We start from the raw sequence: 15605 nt of genomic DNA on the forward strand, positions 1-15605 counted from the left end.
TTTGGAAGGAGATATTTGGGGGTTTTTTTGAGGGGGTTATTTGGGAGGGGGTGTTTGGGAGGGGGAATTTTGGAGGGAGATATTTGGGAGGAGGTAGTGGGGGGGCGTTTTGAGGGGAGGCGTTTGGAGGGAGACCTTTTGGGGGAGGTACTTGGGGGAGGATATTTTGGAGGGTGGTACTTGGGGGAGGACGTCTTGGGGGAGGTATTTGGGGGAGGATGTCTTGGGGGAGGTATTTGGGGGAGGACATTTTGGAGGAGTTATTCGGGGAGGTACTCGGGGGGGGAGGGGGGGGACTATTTAGGGGAGGACTTTTTTTTGGGGGGGTGGAAAAGGCTAATTGAAGGGGGCATGCCTCTGCCCCCAGACCCTTCCTGAAGCCCCCTCTCCCCACAGCCGAGCCGATCGCAGCTCCCAGCTCGGAGGGGGCTGCTCGGGGGCCCCCCCACTCCCCAAATCCCCCCTCCCCGGCGGCGGGGCGGGGGCGGAGGAGGCGCCTGGCAGCCGGCGGCCGCCCCCCCAGCTCCGGCTGCCCCGCAGCGAGCCGAGCCGAGCCGAGCCGAGCCGGGCCGGGCGGGGATGGGCAGGAGCAGCCGCCCGGGGGCCGGGGGCCGGTAGCGGGGGAGGCGATGGGGGGCCGGGGGGTTTGGTGGGGGCTTTGGGCAGCGCTGGGCTGCGGCTTGTGGCTGCTGGCCGGGGGGCAGGATGCCGTCGGGAGGGCCGGGGAGCCCTGGAGGCAGCTGATCCGCTGGGAGAACAACGGGCGGGTGTACAGCCTGCTCAACACCGGCGCCGAGTACGTGCCTCCGGGGGGAGAGAGGCCCGGGGGGGCCCGGCTGCTGCTGGCCGACGAAGCTCCCGGCCGAGGGGGTCGGAGGCAGGCGCCTCCACCGCCCCGCTTGGGCTCCGAGACGGTGCGGGGCCACACTCGGCACCCCTTCGGCTTCGGGCAGGTGCCCGACAACTGGAGGGACGGGCCGGTGGGCGACAGCGTGGGCTCGCCGCGCTTGAGGCCGGCAGGACGCCAGCGCCAGCCTTCCTCCTCCTCCTCCTCCTCGTCCTCTTCCTCCTCCTCGTCCTCGTCCTCCTCGTCCTTCGCCTACGCGGCCTTCGGGCAGCCGCTGTACCCCCAGCCGCCCTTCCCGCAGCCCCCCTTTGAGCCCTACGAGGCGGCCCCACGGGCATCCTACGACGAGGCGTACGCCTACTACCGCGCCACGGGTGCCGGCGGGGCGGCCGTGGCCTCGGCGGCGGCGGGGGCCAGCGTGGTGTACCCCTTCCAGCCCCGAGCACGCTACGAGGACTACGGGGAGGAGCAGAGCCCCTACCGAGCTCAGGGCTACTACCCCGAGCGGCCCTATGCCCCTCAACCGGCCGACGGCTTGGACCGGAGGTACTCCCACAGCTTGTACCACGACGCCGGGGCCGGCGCGGAGCAGGGCGGCGCGGACTCCTTCGGCCTCGACCAACGCGGCGTGGCCTCCACGGATAACCTCCAAGCGCCCGTCGGCTCGCCGCAGGCGGGCGGGATGGCGTACGGGAGCCAGTACCAGCCCCACGAGCCGCAGCCGCCTTTCGGGGTGGTGATGGAGCCCTACGGGGCCCCCCGCCCTGAGCCCTACGTGCCCTCTCGCCCCGAGCCCTACGTGCCCGCCCGCAGCCCCGAGGTGCCGCAAGCCGTCCCCGACAGCCAGGCGCGGCTCAGCGTGGGGAGCGTCTACAGGCCCAGCCAAGGAGGACGGGGTGAGTTTTGGGGGGTCCTGAGGTGGGACGGTGCCCCCGGTGCCCCCTCGCCCTTGGGGATGGTGGCCCTGAGCTCGTGGCATCGGGGTCTGGTGGTGGGTGCAACCCAGGGGATGCTGACACGGGGGTTGAGGGGCTGGGGATGCTGGAATGTGGTTTGGGGAGGGTGTTTTGGGGTGGGGTGGGGGTGATGTGAAGGGACAGGGGCAGGTCCCGCTGGGGGCCAGCTGTGTCCTGGGTCCTCCTGCAAGCGTGGGGTGGTTGTGTGTTGTGGGATTGGAGATGTGACACTTGTGGGGTGGTTGTGTGCCTTGTCCCGGGTCATCCTGCATCACGGTTGTGTGCCGTGAGATAGCGACGTGATGTGGTTGTGGGGTGGTTGTGTGCCATGTCCCAGGCCCTTCTGTATCCATGGGGTGGATATGTGCCATGGGATTGCTCGCATGATGCACTTGTGGGGTGGTTCTGTGCCATGTCCCAGTTCCTCCTGCATCCGTGGGGTGGATGTGTGCCATGGGATGAGGACGCACAGTGTTTATGGGGTGGGTTTGTGCTGTGTCCCCGCTCATCCTGCCTCCATGGGGTGGCTGCATGCTGTGTGCTCTGTGTGTGGCTTTGTACTGCCTCCCTTGGGACCCCGATGCCCCCACCTGGCTCCATCATCCCCGTCCCTCGAGGGAGGCACCCAGCAGAGGTCACAGCAGGGCTGCCGTGGCTCCGTGCCCTACTGACCCGACATCGGTGCAATCCTGTGGCTTTTGGCTGAGGGTTGCTGAAATTTGAGGCAGGGCTGGAGGGCGCGAGGAGCAGCAGCCTGGGGGATCTGATCCCTGCCTGTCCCTTGGGAAACCCTCCTCGGCTGGAGCCTCCGACCCGGCTGACCCCACAACCCATCCGGCCCCGTCCCTGCTTTCTGGGAAAAGCCCCACAGCCCGGCCCCGTTGCGTGCAAGCGAGGGAGCACAGCGCGAGCAGCCAGCCCGGGTCAGCGGGAGGTCTCACAGGAGAAGTGTGGGAAAGTGATTTTGGGATGGAGTTTGTGCAGAGGGGACCTCTGCCCCCCAGTGCTGGAGGCCGGGGCATGATGGGGATGGTGTCAGGGTCAAAATGGTGTTGGGGCCCTCGGGGTGACTTAGCTGTGCCATGGAGGGACAGCAGGGCCACCCCTCGGGGTCACCTTGTCACCTGCAGAGCCACCCTGGGCAGGTTCCTTAATTGGGAAGGAGGCTTTTGGCAGCGGAGCCAAACATTAATTACGCCCCTAATCTCTTCAAACACGCGTAATCCCGCCCGGCTCCGTGAGGAATGCGCGGCATTCGCCGCCGGCTGGGCTGCCTGGGGGGGTTAATTAAGCAATTAGATCACCCCCGGCTTCCACCTGGTGGGTTGTAAGGGCGTGCGTGAGCCTCCAGCCATCCAAACGTGAGCTTCCATCCAACCAACTGTGAACCTCCAGCCGTCCATCCAAAGTGAGCCTCCAGCCATCCAAAAGTCAGCCTCCAGCCATCCAAAGTGAGCCTCCAGCCACCCAGGACCATGTCCTGGAGCTCCATGGCTCAGGTACTGGTGCCGTGGCAGGGCGCTGTTGGTGCTCTCCCACCCCATGCTCCTGGCTGCAGCCTCCCCGCTCCCCAGGGACCCACCTCCACCTCCACCTCCCCTCCGAGCCTCGATGAGGCCTCCCCCAGTGGGTCCCTTGGCCTGTCCCCTACCTGGTACCGGTTCCTCCCACTCCGGGAGAAAGCGAGGCCGTGCCAGGGCTGGAAAATTCCCACATTGGTCCGAGGGCATGCAAGGCCTCCCGCCTCCTGGAGCTCGTCCCCCTTCAGGACCCCGTTTTGGGCAGGAGGTGTAGAACAAAGCGCCAATTTTATGGGTTTGACCTCACCTCCTCCTGGCCCAGCACCGAGGGCTGGGGAAGTGGAGGCCAGCGGTGTCTGCGTCTATCCGTGTCAGCCTGCAGTACTAAGCACATGTGAACTTTCTAAAATAAAAACAACCCCAACCCTTCTCCTTTTCCTCCTCCTTTTTTCTCCTCCTTCTCCTCCTCCTCCTCCTCCTCCTCCTCCTTTTTTCTCCTGATTCACTACAACACTTTTTTTTTTTTCACTGAAAAAAGCACGTTTGCTTTTTGCCTCTTCCTTAACGCCGTGATTTTTCTACCTGTGGGAAACAATCGAGCCCGAGAAGCAGCCGTCTCTGGGCGAAGCCGAATATTGCAGAGCAGTGAGTCAGCTCCTGCGAAGCTCAAGTTGGCCAAGACATCTGGCTGTCTTTTCAGACAGAAAAGAGGGAAAAATCCCGTTTTCGGTTGATTTTTTTTTTTTTTGCACCGCCTCTTGCTTTTCAGCTTGCTGCTCTGTGTTGATGTTATTTCTTCTTTTTCCTTGAAGGCAGGGTTGGGCTTGGGATGGGAGCTCCTCGCTGAGGATGCTCAGGTCGGGATGTGGCGAGCACCGTGTGGTTTGGGCAGCGGGTCCTGCCTCCACGTGGCTCAGGTGGGCTTTATTTTCCCTGGATCACCGTGTGCGTGCGTGGGTCACTTAAAAACAGCAGGACCTGGCACATTTCTCCCTGCTTCCCTCCGAACTACAAAAAAAAACATCCCCAAGCCGCCACCGTCTCGATAATCCTGCCCATCGCAGCCTCGCTGCGTCCATTTTACAGATGGGCAAACCGAGGTGATGTCGCAGTGGTTTTCGGGGTCCTTCATCCTTTGGGTCGCCTCTCCCAGGTCAGTACCTGCCTCGCCCCTCGCAGGGGGTGCAGGGGGAAGGAGCCAGCCCTGCTCCCTGCATTTGGGCTTGTAAAAGCATTTTTTTTTCGGCTCAGCCCCTCACACCTGCACAAACAGCGTGGCGGGGAGCAGGCTGGCTCGCTGTTATTGTGATTTTCACGGTGCATGAGAAGGAAATCTTCTCTGGCAGCTCCCTGGGCAGGCTGAGAGGCAAGGGGGCGGAGGAGGAAAAACAAACATTTTCTTGCTGTGGTTGTCCCTTTTTTTGGAGGCAGCGGTGGGGGGCTGCCAGGTCCGGGCTTGCAGGAGGTGGAAAAGAGCTCGGTCAGCGGAAAGGAGGAGGATTTGGCACGGGGGGGCTCGGCGTGGAGGGTGGCAGGGGCACCTTCGCACGGTGGCCCATCCGAGCTGAAATGCGGGCTGGGAAGGCGACCCTACAAAAACAGCGGGGCCGGGTGGGGTGAGCATCGCGTGGGGGGGCAACGTCCCCGTTGGTGAAGGAGTCGGGTTTCTCCGGGAGCGTCCAAGAATTTATTATAAACACCAGGGCCGAGGAAGTGTTGTTTTGTGGACGAGGACAAACTCTTCTCCCCACATCTCACCAGCAGGACGGGCACTAAATTCAGGTGCTCACCCCAAAACGCGGCTCGGTGGGGACCTCGTTCTGTGTCTGCTGTGTTGTTTTATGGGATTTTAAGGGGGAAAAGTCCCTGCAGCCCTCTTGCCTTCCCCCTCGCCCCGCAGACCCCCCTGGGCATTACATCAGCAGTGATGACCAAGCAGCGGGGCAGGAAACGAGCTCCAATCGAGTGACGTGATCCCTCGGGGGAGGCCCGGCCGGGAAACAAGGAGGCATTGTTCTTCTTGCCCGTGGAACAAAATAATAAAATAAAACAAAACAAAATAAAATAAAGGGGAAGGCAGGAGGAAAAAATGCAACATGCTGGAAACATCCTTGGTGCAACGGGGGGAGCTGGACTGGCTCTTGTGCTGGGGATGGGGATGGGGATGGGGTTGGGAGTGGGGAAGGGGATGGATATGAAGATGGGAATGATGAGGATGGGATTGGGATGGGGATGGAGATGGGAATGGGGAAGGGGATGGATATGAAGATGGGAATGAAGAGGATGGGATTGGGATGGAGATGGGAATGGTGAGGATGAGATTGAGATGGGGATGGAGATGAAGATGGGAATGGTGAGGGTGAGGATGGGATTGAGATGAGGATGGAGATGGAGACGTGAATAGTGAGGATGAGGATGGAGGGGAGGATGATGAGGATGATGAGGATGGAGGATGAGGATGAGCTGGCCAGCTCACAGGAGGCCAAGCAGAGGTGCAACACCCTTGGGCACAGAGCACAGGACAGGGCTTTGCTTTGCACAAGGTTGCAATGAGGGAAACTGAGGCACAGCATGCCCGGAGACCATCAACCCCCCCAGTCCTTGCACTTTATCCCCTTGCTGGCCATATGGCGACCCTTTGGGGCCAGCACGCTGGTGGAGCTGTTGGGACCTGTGGGTGTTTTGGGTGTGCACCACACAGGAGGCCGTGTGTCCCCCGCAGGTCTCCCCGACTTGGTGCCCGACCCCAACTACGTGCAGGCATCCACCTATGTGCAGCGGGCACACCTCTACTCGCTGCGCTGCGCCGCCGAGGAGAAGTGCCTGGCCAGGTAGGTTGGGGGTCCTGGGGGTGACGGAGTGGAGAGGGAGAGGGGGGTCACGGGTTGGAAATGGTGTGAAGTGGGGGAGGGAGGAGGAGGAGGGAGGGAGGAGAAGGAAGGAGGGTGAAGGAGGAGGATGGGGTGAAGAATGGAAGATGAAGGATGGAGGGTGAAGGATGGAGAGTGGAGGATGCAGAAGGGTGGAGGATGAAGGAAGGAGGGTAGAGAATGGAGGATAAAAGAGGAAGATGGAGCATGGAGGATAGAGGATGAAGGATGAAGGAGGGAAAGGGAAGACAAAGGAGGAAGGACAGAGGGTGAAGGATGGAAGATGAAGTTCGGAGGGTGAAGGATAGAGGATGGAGGAGAAGGACAGAGGATGAAAGAGGAAGATGGAGCGTGGAGGACAGAGGAAGAAGAATGGTGGATGAAGGGTGTAGGAGAGGGAAGGGGAAGGGCATGGCCCCACCGCCAACTTCCACTTTCCCCAGCACCGCCTACACGGCCGAGGCCACCGACTACGACGTGCGGGTGCTCCTGCGGTTCCCACAGCGGGTGAAGAACCAGGGCACGGCCGATTTCCTGCCCAGCCGCCCCCGGCACAGCTGGGAGTGGCACAGCTGCCACCAGTGAGTTGGGGACACCCGCGTGGCCCCCCTGCTTCTGTACCCCCTCTCCTTCCCCCATGGTTTTGTGGCTCATTTCACCTGCTTGCAGCCCCGAGATCTTTTTTTTATTTTTTTTTTTTTGGGGGGGGGGGTTCACCTGGCTTTGCCTCCTTGCTCCAGAAGTCCCCATGGTTGTGTCACCCTTTGGCCACGGGCTGGTGTAAGCATGGGGTCACTGCGGAGCCCCTCACACCCCCAAAACTCACACCTGGGGTGGGGACAGGGCAATTTGGGGGGGATTTTCGGGGGGGTACGGCCACACTTACAGCCTCCCGCCCCCAGGCACTACCACAGCATGGACGAGTTCAGCCACTACGACCTGCTGGATGCCACCACGGGCAGGAAGGTGGCCGAGGGCCACAAGGCCAGCTTCTGCCTGGAGGACACCACCTGCGATTTCGGCAACCTGAAGCGCTACGCCTGCACCTCCCACACCCAGGTTGGGCTCGGGATGCTCCTCGACCGGTCGGGGTCCTCGGGGCTGGTCCCCAAACCCATCTCCCTACCCCTCAAACTCATTTCTCTCCCCGCAGGGCTTGAGCCCAGGGTGCTACGACACCTACAACGCCGACATCGACTGCCAGTGGATCGATATCACGGACGTGCAGCCAGGGAATTACGTCCTAAAGGTGATGCTTTTACTTTTTAGGAGCAAAAATTGTCAATGTGTGGGCTCATTTCTTGGGGTTCTTCTTCCCCTTTTGCTCATTTTTGCACGGTGTTTTTCCACCACCGCTTAGGTCCAAGTGAACCCCAAATACATCGTCCTGGAGTCGGACTTCACCAACAACGTGGTGCGCTGCAACATCCACTACACCGGCCGCTACGTCGCCACGACAAACTGCAAGATCTCCCAGTAAGGAGCTGCCTGTCTGTCTGTCCGTCAGCCCGTCCATCTGTCCCACCAGGCTCTGTCCATCCCTGGGGACGGACGAGTCAGGAGGTGGAGGGTTAATTGTTGTCATGACTTTGGGATGGGTTTGGCAAAGGGTTGGGTTGCGGGTCAGTGCTTTCCTCCGTCACCCTGCTTGGGTGTTTATATTGAATTTTCCCCATTTTCGTGTTATTTAGGAGCAGGAACAGCTGCAATATGCATTTTTCCAAAGGAATCCCTTCACCTTTTTCAGCCCCAAATCGTTGTCTTTCTCCCTGCAGATCTTGAGCCGAGGGGGCTTGAAGGACGGCACCTGCCCCAGCCCCACCACCAGCAGCTCCTCAAGCCCAAAACCACCCCAGAAAACTCACCCCAGCTGTTCCACATGACACGAGGGAAGCGAGAGAGACTCTCTGAAATATTTTGATACTTAACTTCTCCTTAACCTGCGTCGTTTTTCCATTTTCTGATGGAAGCTGATGACAAGTTTTAGCTGGAATAAAGGGAGAGATGCTACCAGGCCGGTAGATCTCACATTTAGCAACAGCGAGCTGGGTCGTTGAACCCTTTCTGCCTTTTTTTGGGGGGTCTCCAGCAACACCACGCTCCCCGTAGGATGAAAGCAGCAAAGATTTGGAGGTGCTTCCCCTGAAATTCGGGCTGCCCACGCAGCCCTCGGGACAACGGGATGCCTGGTTTTTTATTATTATTTTCACCAGCTGTAAAAAAAAAAAAAGCAAAAAAAAACTCACACCAAAAAAAAAAAAAAAGATGGAACCCATTAAAAACCCGTTGCTTTGGGCTTTTTTATTATTATTATTTTTAATCTCTTTCAAGCAGCAGAGCTGAGCTGGGGAGGGTGGTTTGGGCAGGGGGTGCCTTTGAGTGGGTGGGGTGGGCGAGGGGTCCCTTGGGTGTGGGGTCCTGGGGCCAAGGGGGCCCTGCCCTGCCCTGTCCCGTGTTGCCAGGAGCTGGTGGGTGCTGAACGTGCCCAGCAGTGCCTGCAGTGGGGCCACTGCTCCCCACTGGGTCCATCCCCATGCCCCTTTCCCATCCCCGCATCCCGTTCTCACCCCCCCAGTGCCATGTCCTCACCCCCCATTACGTTTTCAGCACCTTTTGTTCCCAGATGTTTAATTTCAGCTCCAGCACTGGGTTTCCAGCCCTACCCCAGCTCCAGGCACTGCACACACCTGATGCTCCGGCTCCTTTCAGCGCTGCCTCCTTACAGCTCGTGCCCTGCAGCTCAGCTCCACGGGGGCTGCTCCAGGTAAGAGGTGCTCCAGCTTCGTGCAGCTCCAGCTGGGCAACGTTTTCATCTCACCCTGCTCCCCAGGATTTATCTACACCCAGATCTTCATTTTCAGCTCAAGCCCTGCAGTTGAACTCCAGGTCTACGTTTTCAATTCAGGCCCTGAGTTTCCAGCTCCAGGCCTTCATTCAGCCCCAGCCTTGCATCTCAGCACACACCAGGTAGGAACTGCTTCAGCTCCTTGTGGTTTTGCCCACCATGCCCTAGGATCCACCTCCAGCTCTGTATTTTCAGCTCATGGCATTTGTTTTCACCTTGTGCTAGCATGCATACACTGCTCCATAACTAGTTTTGGCTGGGTTTCACTACCACCGTGACCATTTTGGCTTAAGCCCCGTGTTTTACCCTGGATCTTTGTTTGCAGCTCATGCCCTGCTGCCAGCTCCAGGTCCCAGGGGTCTGCTCCAGAGGTAAGCAGGTAGGAGATGCTCAGGCTTCTCCCAGCTCCAGCCACCTGATGCTGTTTTGCCTTGTGTTTCACCACCAGCAGGCTGTTTTCAGCTCCTATCCCTGTGTTCCACCCCTGGATCTCTATTCTCAGTGCATCACCTGTGTCTTCAGCTCAGGCCAGTGTATAAATAGTGTCTGATACTTATTTAAATGGGAATTTTGTTCCTTATGCACTGCATTTTACTACCAGGCTGCTGTTTTCAGTTCATGCTTTAGCTTATGCCTGGTGTTTCCACCTTGGGTCTTTATTCTGTTTGTGACCTGTGGTTTCATCTTGTGCTATTGTACGAATATATAAGCCTGTGCCCCGTGTTTCCTCCCTCCAGATCTTCATTTTCAGCTTGTGGCCTGCGTTTCAGCTCCAGCTCTCTATCTGGGCATCAGGAGAGAGGCTCAGCCTCCAACCAGCTGCTGTGAGCAGGTTCTGACAAGGCCATAAACCAATCACTGCTATAACTTGGGTATCAATGTTAATCACCACAGCTGTATACATAAGTATTGCCTGGTTAATTAATTAGGAGCTGCTTTAGCTGTGCACAAGCACTGAATAAAGAATTGAACTAGGAAGTACACTTTGGCTCCCAGGGGGATTGGGTTTTAGTTTTAAAAACTGGTGAAAATAACATTAATAAATGAGATGCCCACACAGCCCTACTTTCTGGGGATCAGGCAGACCAAATTTCAGGAGAACACTTCCAACACTTCCACATCTTTATGGTTTTTATCCTATTGGGAGTGTGGTAGTGCCAGAGACCCCCCCAAAAAAAAAAGAGGGAAAGGGTCTAACAACCCAGCTCTAGTGCTAAACAGGAGACCTTTGGGCCCTGGGGCATCCCTCCCTTTATTCCAGCTAAAGCTCAGCCTCAGCTTCTATGAAAAAAAGGGAAAAACAGCACAGGTTAGAGAGAAGTTAAATATGAGAATATTTCAGAGTTGCTCTTGCTTAGTCTTGGCCCCTCAAGTCCCCAGGGGTAGCAGCAGCAGAGGCAGTGATTGCTGAGCTCTGGAGGTTTGGGGTCATGGTTTGGGCTTCCCAAGCCCTACTTAGCTCTTAAGGCTGGGTGAAGGGCAAGCCCCACAAACCCCGAATCCCACCCAGGAAAGGCAGAAAGAGAGGAGAGGCAGGTGTGGGGTTCTACAAACAGTTTATTAAAGCTTATTTTGTACAAAAAGTTATACCAGAGCATGCGTCCTTCTCAGGGGGCAGCTGGCATCCCGCGGGGAAGGGGGAGCAGGGACAGTGCTGCAGCATCCCTCCTCGCCTCGTTCAGCCCAGCAGCTCCTTCCCTCATGATGCTGAGTCCGTCTGCCAGCACGCAGAAGCCTCCTCTGTGTCCTGAGGGCAAGAGGTGGCTGTGTCCCCCTCCAGGACCTGTAGCAGGGACCCCCTCCCCTTCCTCCAGCCCCAAGGGGGGCTCAGAGCCCCTCCAGATCCCAGCATCACACAGGAGCATCCCCAGCCCAGCCACCAAGACCCCTGAAGTGACTTCAGAGCCCCCGCAGCTACCTGCCTCCAGCTCCCACCAGAAACCACCCCCAGGGACCACCACCCCCCCATAAAGGCCACTCACCTGCTCAGAGGCCACCCAGAACCCTTGGTTCTCCATCTCCAGGGTCTGCGTCCCCACTTCGGGGTCTCTCCTGTCCCACAGGACGGCCACATCGCTCCAGCTGCCCCTCCTGGTCCTCAGGACCTGGGGAGGGGAGCACCAGGCTGCAGCCAGGCCCTGCTCACACTGCAGCCTCCCCCCCCCAAGGATTTTTGGGGTTATTTTGGAGCACCCCAACCCTTGTGCAGGGCTGAGACAGCCGTGACACCTCCGGACCCCTCCCCAGTCCCTCTTTTATCCAGGTGAAGCACCGCAGCCCTCATGCCCACCACCCTCCGAGCTGCCACCTGAGCTCCATGACCCCGCTGAGGGGACAGACGGACGGACAGACGGACAGCACCCTTACCACCAGCAAGATGATGGGCACGGTAACGATGATGAGGACGCACACAACCATGATGGCCACCACAGACTCAGGAAAGCCAGGAGCAGGAGGAGGCTCCAGGGTGTCCTCTGGAGCAGAGCCAGCGGTCAGTGCCCTCCTGGGGGTCATGGAGCCCCCCAGCTCCCACCCCAAAGGGAGCTTACCTCCGACAGCAATGGAATAGGGGTCCACGTGGAAGGCAGAGCCAGCCAAGGCTTCATCTGGCCCCACGGCGAGAGCAAGCGCCTCCAGGACCTCCAGGCTGGTGGGAGCAGGGGGCTGGAAGAGCACGTCCCCATGGCACAGCAGGGAGCCAGGCCTGGGGGGAAGGTTGGGGAGAGCTCCTGCACCAGTCTGTCCCAGCAGGGCCCCATGAGGAGGTGTTGGGATTTCCTTCCCAGCCCCCAGAGACATCCCTTTGGTCCCAAAGACTTAAGATGCCAGCCCCCTAAAACACCAGCCCCTGCCACAAACCCTTCTGGGCTCAAATGCTCAGAGCCCAGGGATGATGTCTGAGACCCCCCCCAGACCCCTAACCCCCCTGCCCGGGCAGTCCCACACTCCCACTCACAGAAATCCTCTTATCACCGCCTGCAGGAAGCTCCTGTGCCCCTGTAGGGCTCTCGCCACCTGGAAGAGAGGATTTGCTCAGCAGTGCCCAGGGGTTTTTATTTCCACCACCCATGGAGGAGACCTCCACCAGCACAGCCTCAGAGCCATCACCCAACAGGGTCCCAGGGGGCTGCTGTGGGCACCCCAACACAGACCCTATTCCTCCAGGGTCCTCAGCCCCTAGGAGACCCCCAACCCCTTCCCCCAGCTGTTCCTACCACTTCTCCCAGGTCTCTGGCGAGCCCCCGGTGCTCCTCAGCAAGCGGGTCCAGGAGGCGCTCACTGAAACGCCTGTTGGTGATGAGGAAGGAGATGGGGTACACCTGCAGGGGCAGCCTGGCTCCTGTAGGGACAGGACACAGGTTTTGGTTTGCAGACACAGCCACGAGCCCCATAACCCGCAGGGACCACCCTTACCCTGCACCGAGAGGGAGCTGAGATCCACGGAGCTGCTGGCCAGCACCCTCAGGGCTTGTAGCACTGCTGCGATGTCGGCGTGGACAGCAGTGTCCAGGTAGAGGTCCCCAGTGACCTCCAGGTCCCCCCCGAGGGGTCTGAGGAGGGAGAAGGGCTCTAAGCAAGGCAGGAGCATCCTCCTGCTGGCAGCCCCCAGCAGCTCGTGGCTTCAGAGCCATGAAAATGGGGCTCAGCAGGGAGATTTGGAGAGGGGCTGCCCGTACCTGAGGTGGCTGACGGTGAAGTTCCTCACGGGGTAGAGGGCACTGAGAGCCCGAATTACCTGCAAGAGGAGGAGGCAGGAGCTCATCCCTCACCGGCAGCTCACCCTCAGACCCCAAGGGACCAGGAGCAGCTCCCTCAATGTACTCCCTCCTCCTGGCCCCGCTGCATCCATCCCAGGGCACCAGCCCCAACGCCCCCAAGGCTCACCATACCTCGCTCACCAGGGGCTCTACCCCATCCTGGCGGAGCTGGAGGGCAGTGAGAGAGATGGGCAGCTTCTCCGGGTCCAGGTTCTCCAAGCTGAAGCCTGGAAGGGGTGAGAAAACCTCTGTCTGTGCCTGTTCCCCCAGCTGCGTGCCCAGCCCTGAGCCCACGCTGGGGGGCAGAGGCACTCAGTGAAGGGCAGGAGCTCTCCTGTCCATGGTGGAAGGGCTCAGGCTGCACCCAAGGCAGCTCAAGGAGGGGAAACCCAGGAGTTTTGGCACCAGCACTGGGCCACGAGGGTCTCCAGCACCCTTAGCACTACATGGTTTTGTGTGGATCAGGAGCAGAGAGGTTACACGAGGGCTAAACCGAGGAGGTTTGGGCTTGGGTCAGTGCACAGGGGAAGTTTGGGGGTGGCTGCCCTGCTGCAGACCCTCCTGGCTTACCTCCAGACCTGACAGAGCGGGGCTCCAGCCACCAGCTGAAGGCATCCCCTGCTCTGCTCGCCTCCGTGAGCAGCGTGCGGATGAGGTGGGAGCTGCTGGGGGCATCCCCCTGGAACAAAACCTCCCCACGCACCAGCACCGAGCCGTTCCTGGAGGGCAGGAGAGGAGCCGCTGGGGCTGACCCACAACTGGGGGCCAGCAGCACGCCTGGGGGGCTCTGTTCCCTCTGGGGCAGCCCCACACGGGCACTTTGCACCCACCTGAACTCGAGGATGTTGGCCTGGAGGAAGCTCTCGTAGGAGGACAGCGCCTGGCCCAGCTGGAAGAGAAGCACGCGGGGATGGGGAGCTCCTGCACGCCACAACCAGCATACCCAGGGCTCCCCGCCCAAAGACCCCCCCGGGGGGCTCTGCTGGCACTCACCATCAGCCTCACTTCGTCCTCCAGCTGCCTGTAGCTCCCTGAGGCCCTGCGGCTCAGAGCCTCGGTGTAGGCGATGCCCAGGAGCCTGAAGCTCAGGGGCAGGCTGTGCACAGGAGGCTGCACCGAGCCGGGAGCGCTCCTCGATGCTGTTTCTGCAGGGAGGGTTCCTCCTGCTGCCACCCAGCTGGTGGCCGTGGGGACATCAGAGGGGTGCCAGGAGGTGACAGAAGGACTGGATGCAGGAGGAGCATCAGGTGTGACTGCTGGTGCTGCTGGGGTCTGTGAGCTCGGGGCAGGGGAAGCCGGTGGGTGGGATGGGGATGGAGAGCTGGTGGTGCTGGGGGGGTGCCTGGGAGCAAGGGGGCTGGAGCTGGGAGGTGGCACAGAGCTCAGAGTGGGGTCTGGAGGCCAGGAGTCCCCTGTAGCTGCTCCATCCTCATGGGGGGCTTCGGTGGCACCAGGGGCTGCCGAGCTGACCCCAGCCTCAGCAGGACCTGAGGAGCTGGGGACCCATGTCCATGTGGGGACAGGAGAGGCTTCGGAGGGTGGTGGCAGAGTGGGGTGGGTGGACAGTGGGGAGGGATCAATTTGTTCCTCAGAGGGGAGAGCAGGTCCCCCGAACCCATCCGAAGGGACCAGCACCTGCGGGTGGCTGACACCACGGGACGTGGCACTGGGAGATGCCGAGGCAGTGCCCAAGGACCAGAGCACCACTGGTGTGACAGCAGGGACAGAAAGCAGAGCAGTGGATGTCCCCTCCGACAGCAGGGCTGGGGATGGCCCCGCAGGGGGCTGCAGGTGAGCAGCAGCAGGGTCCTCACCCACACCACCTATAGGGTGGCAGGGGACAGGGCTCACGGCTTGCTCCTGCCCTCCAGGAACTCCACGCTGGACATCAGAGAAGCCTCTGGACACGGTCACACTGCTGTCCCCCAGCATCACAGCTCCAGTTGGTGTCCCCAGGGCCAGTCCCACAGCTCCCATGCCATGACTGGAGTTTTCTTCACCGCAGAAGCAGCCCAAGGTGCCCTCAGATGCAGGTGGCTCCATGGTGGGGTGGCTGCGTGGGTCCCCGTGTCCCCTCTGGGACAAGCGGCCAGGGGACAGAGCCACCAGGGAGCCCAGGCCATGGGGCAGGACGGTGATGGACAGACAGACGGCCAGCAGCAGGACAGCCCTGCACCGCAGCCCACCACCAGCAGCAGGACACGGGGCTGGGGCCACGTTCCCCTTGCTGCAGGGCATCAGGGACGTGTCACCTGCAGGACGTGGTGGGGCCACCCCACAGCTCCACCAGGGAGAGCCCATGGGGACGGTGTGGCTGTAAGGGGTGCAAAAGGAACCTTAGGGGGGCACCCCAAATTGTCCCCAGGGCAGACCCCAAATCAGGGTCAGCCCCTTACCAAAGCCCCTCTCACACAGCTTCACCCACCCTTACTTCTTCTCCAGCCTCCCTCCTCACCCCACACAGGAGACAAAACCCCAAACACCCCCAAAACCCCCACAGCAAGACCCAAAACTCCCAAACAGCCCCTCAGAAGAGGGTCCACAAACCCAACTCCTACCTCACAGCACCCACCAGGAGGAGGAAGCACCAAGCCCCCACCCAGGCCCTGAGCTTTTATCTCATGTCCCAGCTCAGCTCCAGCTGGTCCCAATTAGCACAGGTGCCCCCCAGCTCCTCATTAAGCCCTTGGCACAGCAGAGGGGCTGTGGGGACTGATCCTACAAGAAACAAACAATGGGGTTTGGGCTGCCTGGGAGATCATTTGGGTCCTCCCCATCCCAGCCACCAAGCAGAGACGGGATCGCAGTG

General features: G+C 60.2%; 2 protein-coding genes across 2 annotated transcripts; one reads left to right on the forward strand and one right to left on the reverse strand.

Moving 5' to 3' along the window:
- Positions 1 to 629: 629 nt before the first annotated feature.
- On the forward strand, positions 630 to 7673 carry LOXL1 (lysyl oxidase like 1; the record flags this gene model as incomplete). Its single annotated transcript, XM_084532198.1, has 6 exons — positions 630 to 1743; positions 6046 to 6154; positions 6637 to 6774; positions 7096 to 7252; positions 7347 to 7442; positions 7554 to 7673. 6 exons carry the CDS (start codon positions 630 to 632, stop codon positions 7671 to 7673), a joined length of 1734 nt encoding a protein of 577 aa, XP_084388324.1.
- A 2904-nt stretch (positions 7674 to 10577) lies between these two features.
- LOC311442686 (uncharacterized protein) lies at positions 10578 to 15390 on the reverse strand. Its single transcript, XM_084532197.1, has 13 exons — positions 15355 to 15390; positions 13790 to 15110; positions 13627 to 13685; positions 13367 to 13515; positions 12929 to 13023; positions 12716 to 12774; positions 12453 to 12589; positions 12254 to 12378; positions 11995 to 12053; positions 11588 to 11742; positions 11406 to 11512; positions 11021 to 11143; positions 10578 to 10785 (listed from the first exon to the last, which is right to left on the reverse strand). The coding sequence occupies exons 2-13, from the start codon at positions 15095 to 15097 to the stop codon at positions 10738 to 10740; spliced, it is 2424 nt and encodes an 807-aa protein (XP_084388323.1). The 5' UTR covers positions 15098 to 15110; positions 15355 to 15390; the 3' UTR covers positions 10578 to 10737.
- Between the last annotated feature and the right edge of the window lie 215 nt (positions 15391 to 15605).

The sequence above is a fragment of the Aythya ferina genome (assembly GCF_964211825.1).
Source record: "Aythya ferina genome assembly, chromosome: 11".
Lineage (NCBI taxonomy): Eukaryota > Metazoa > Chordata > Aves > Anseriformes > Anatidae > Aythya > Aythya ferina.

Excerpts from the sequence above, each read along its gene's own strand:
- LOC311442686 (XM_084532197.1), bottom strand. The coding sequence starts at position 15,097 with ATGGGCTCTCCCTGGTGGAGCTGTGGGGTGGCCCCACCACGTCCTGCA. Across the intron at positions 12,379-12,452 it reads CAGCTCCCTCTCGGTGCAGG|GAGCCAGGCTGCCCCTGCAG; the intron begins GTAAGGGTGGTC and ends CTGTCCCTACAG. Across the intron at positions 11,513-11,587 it reads CTATTCCATTGCTGTCGGAG|AGGACACCCTGGAGCCTCCT; the intron begins GTAAGCTCCCTT and ends GCTCTGCTCCAG.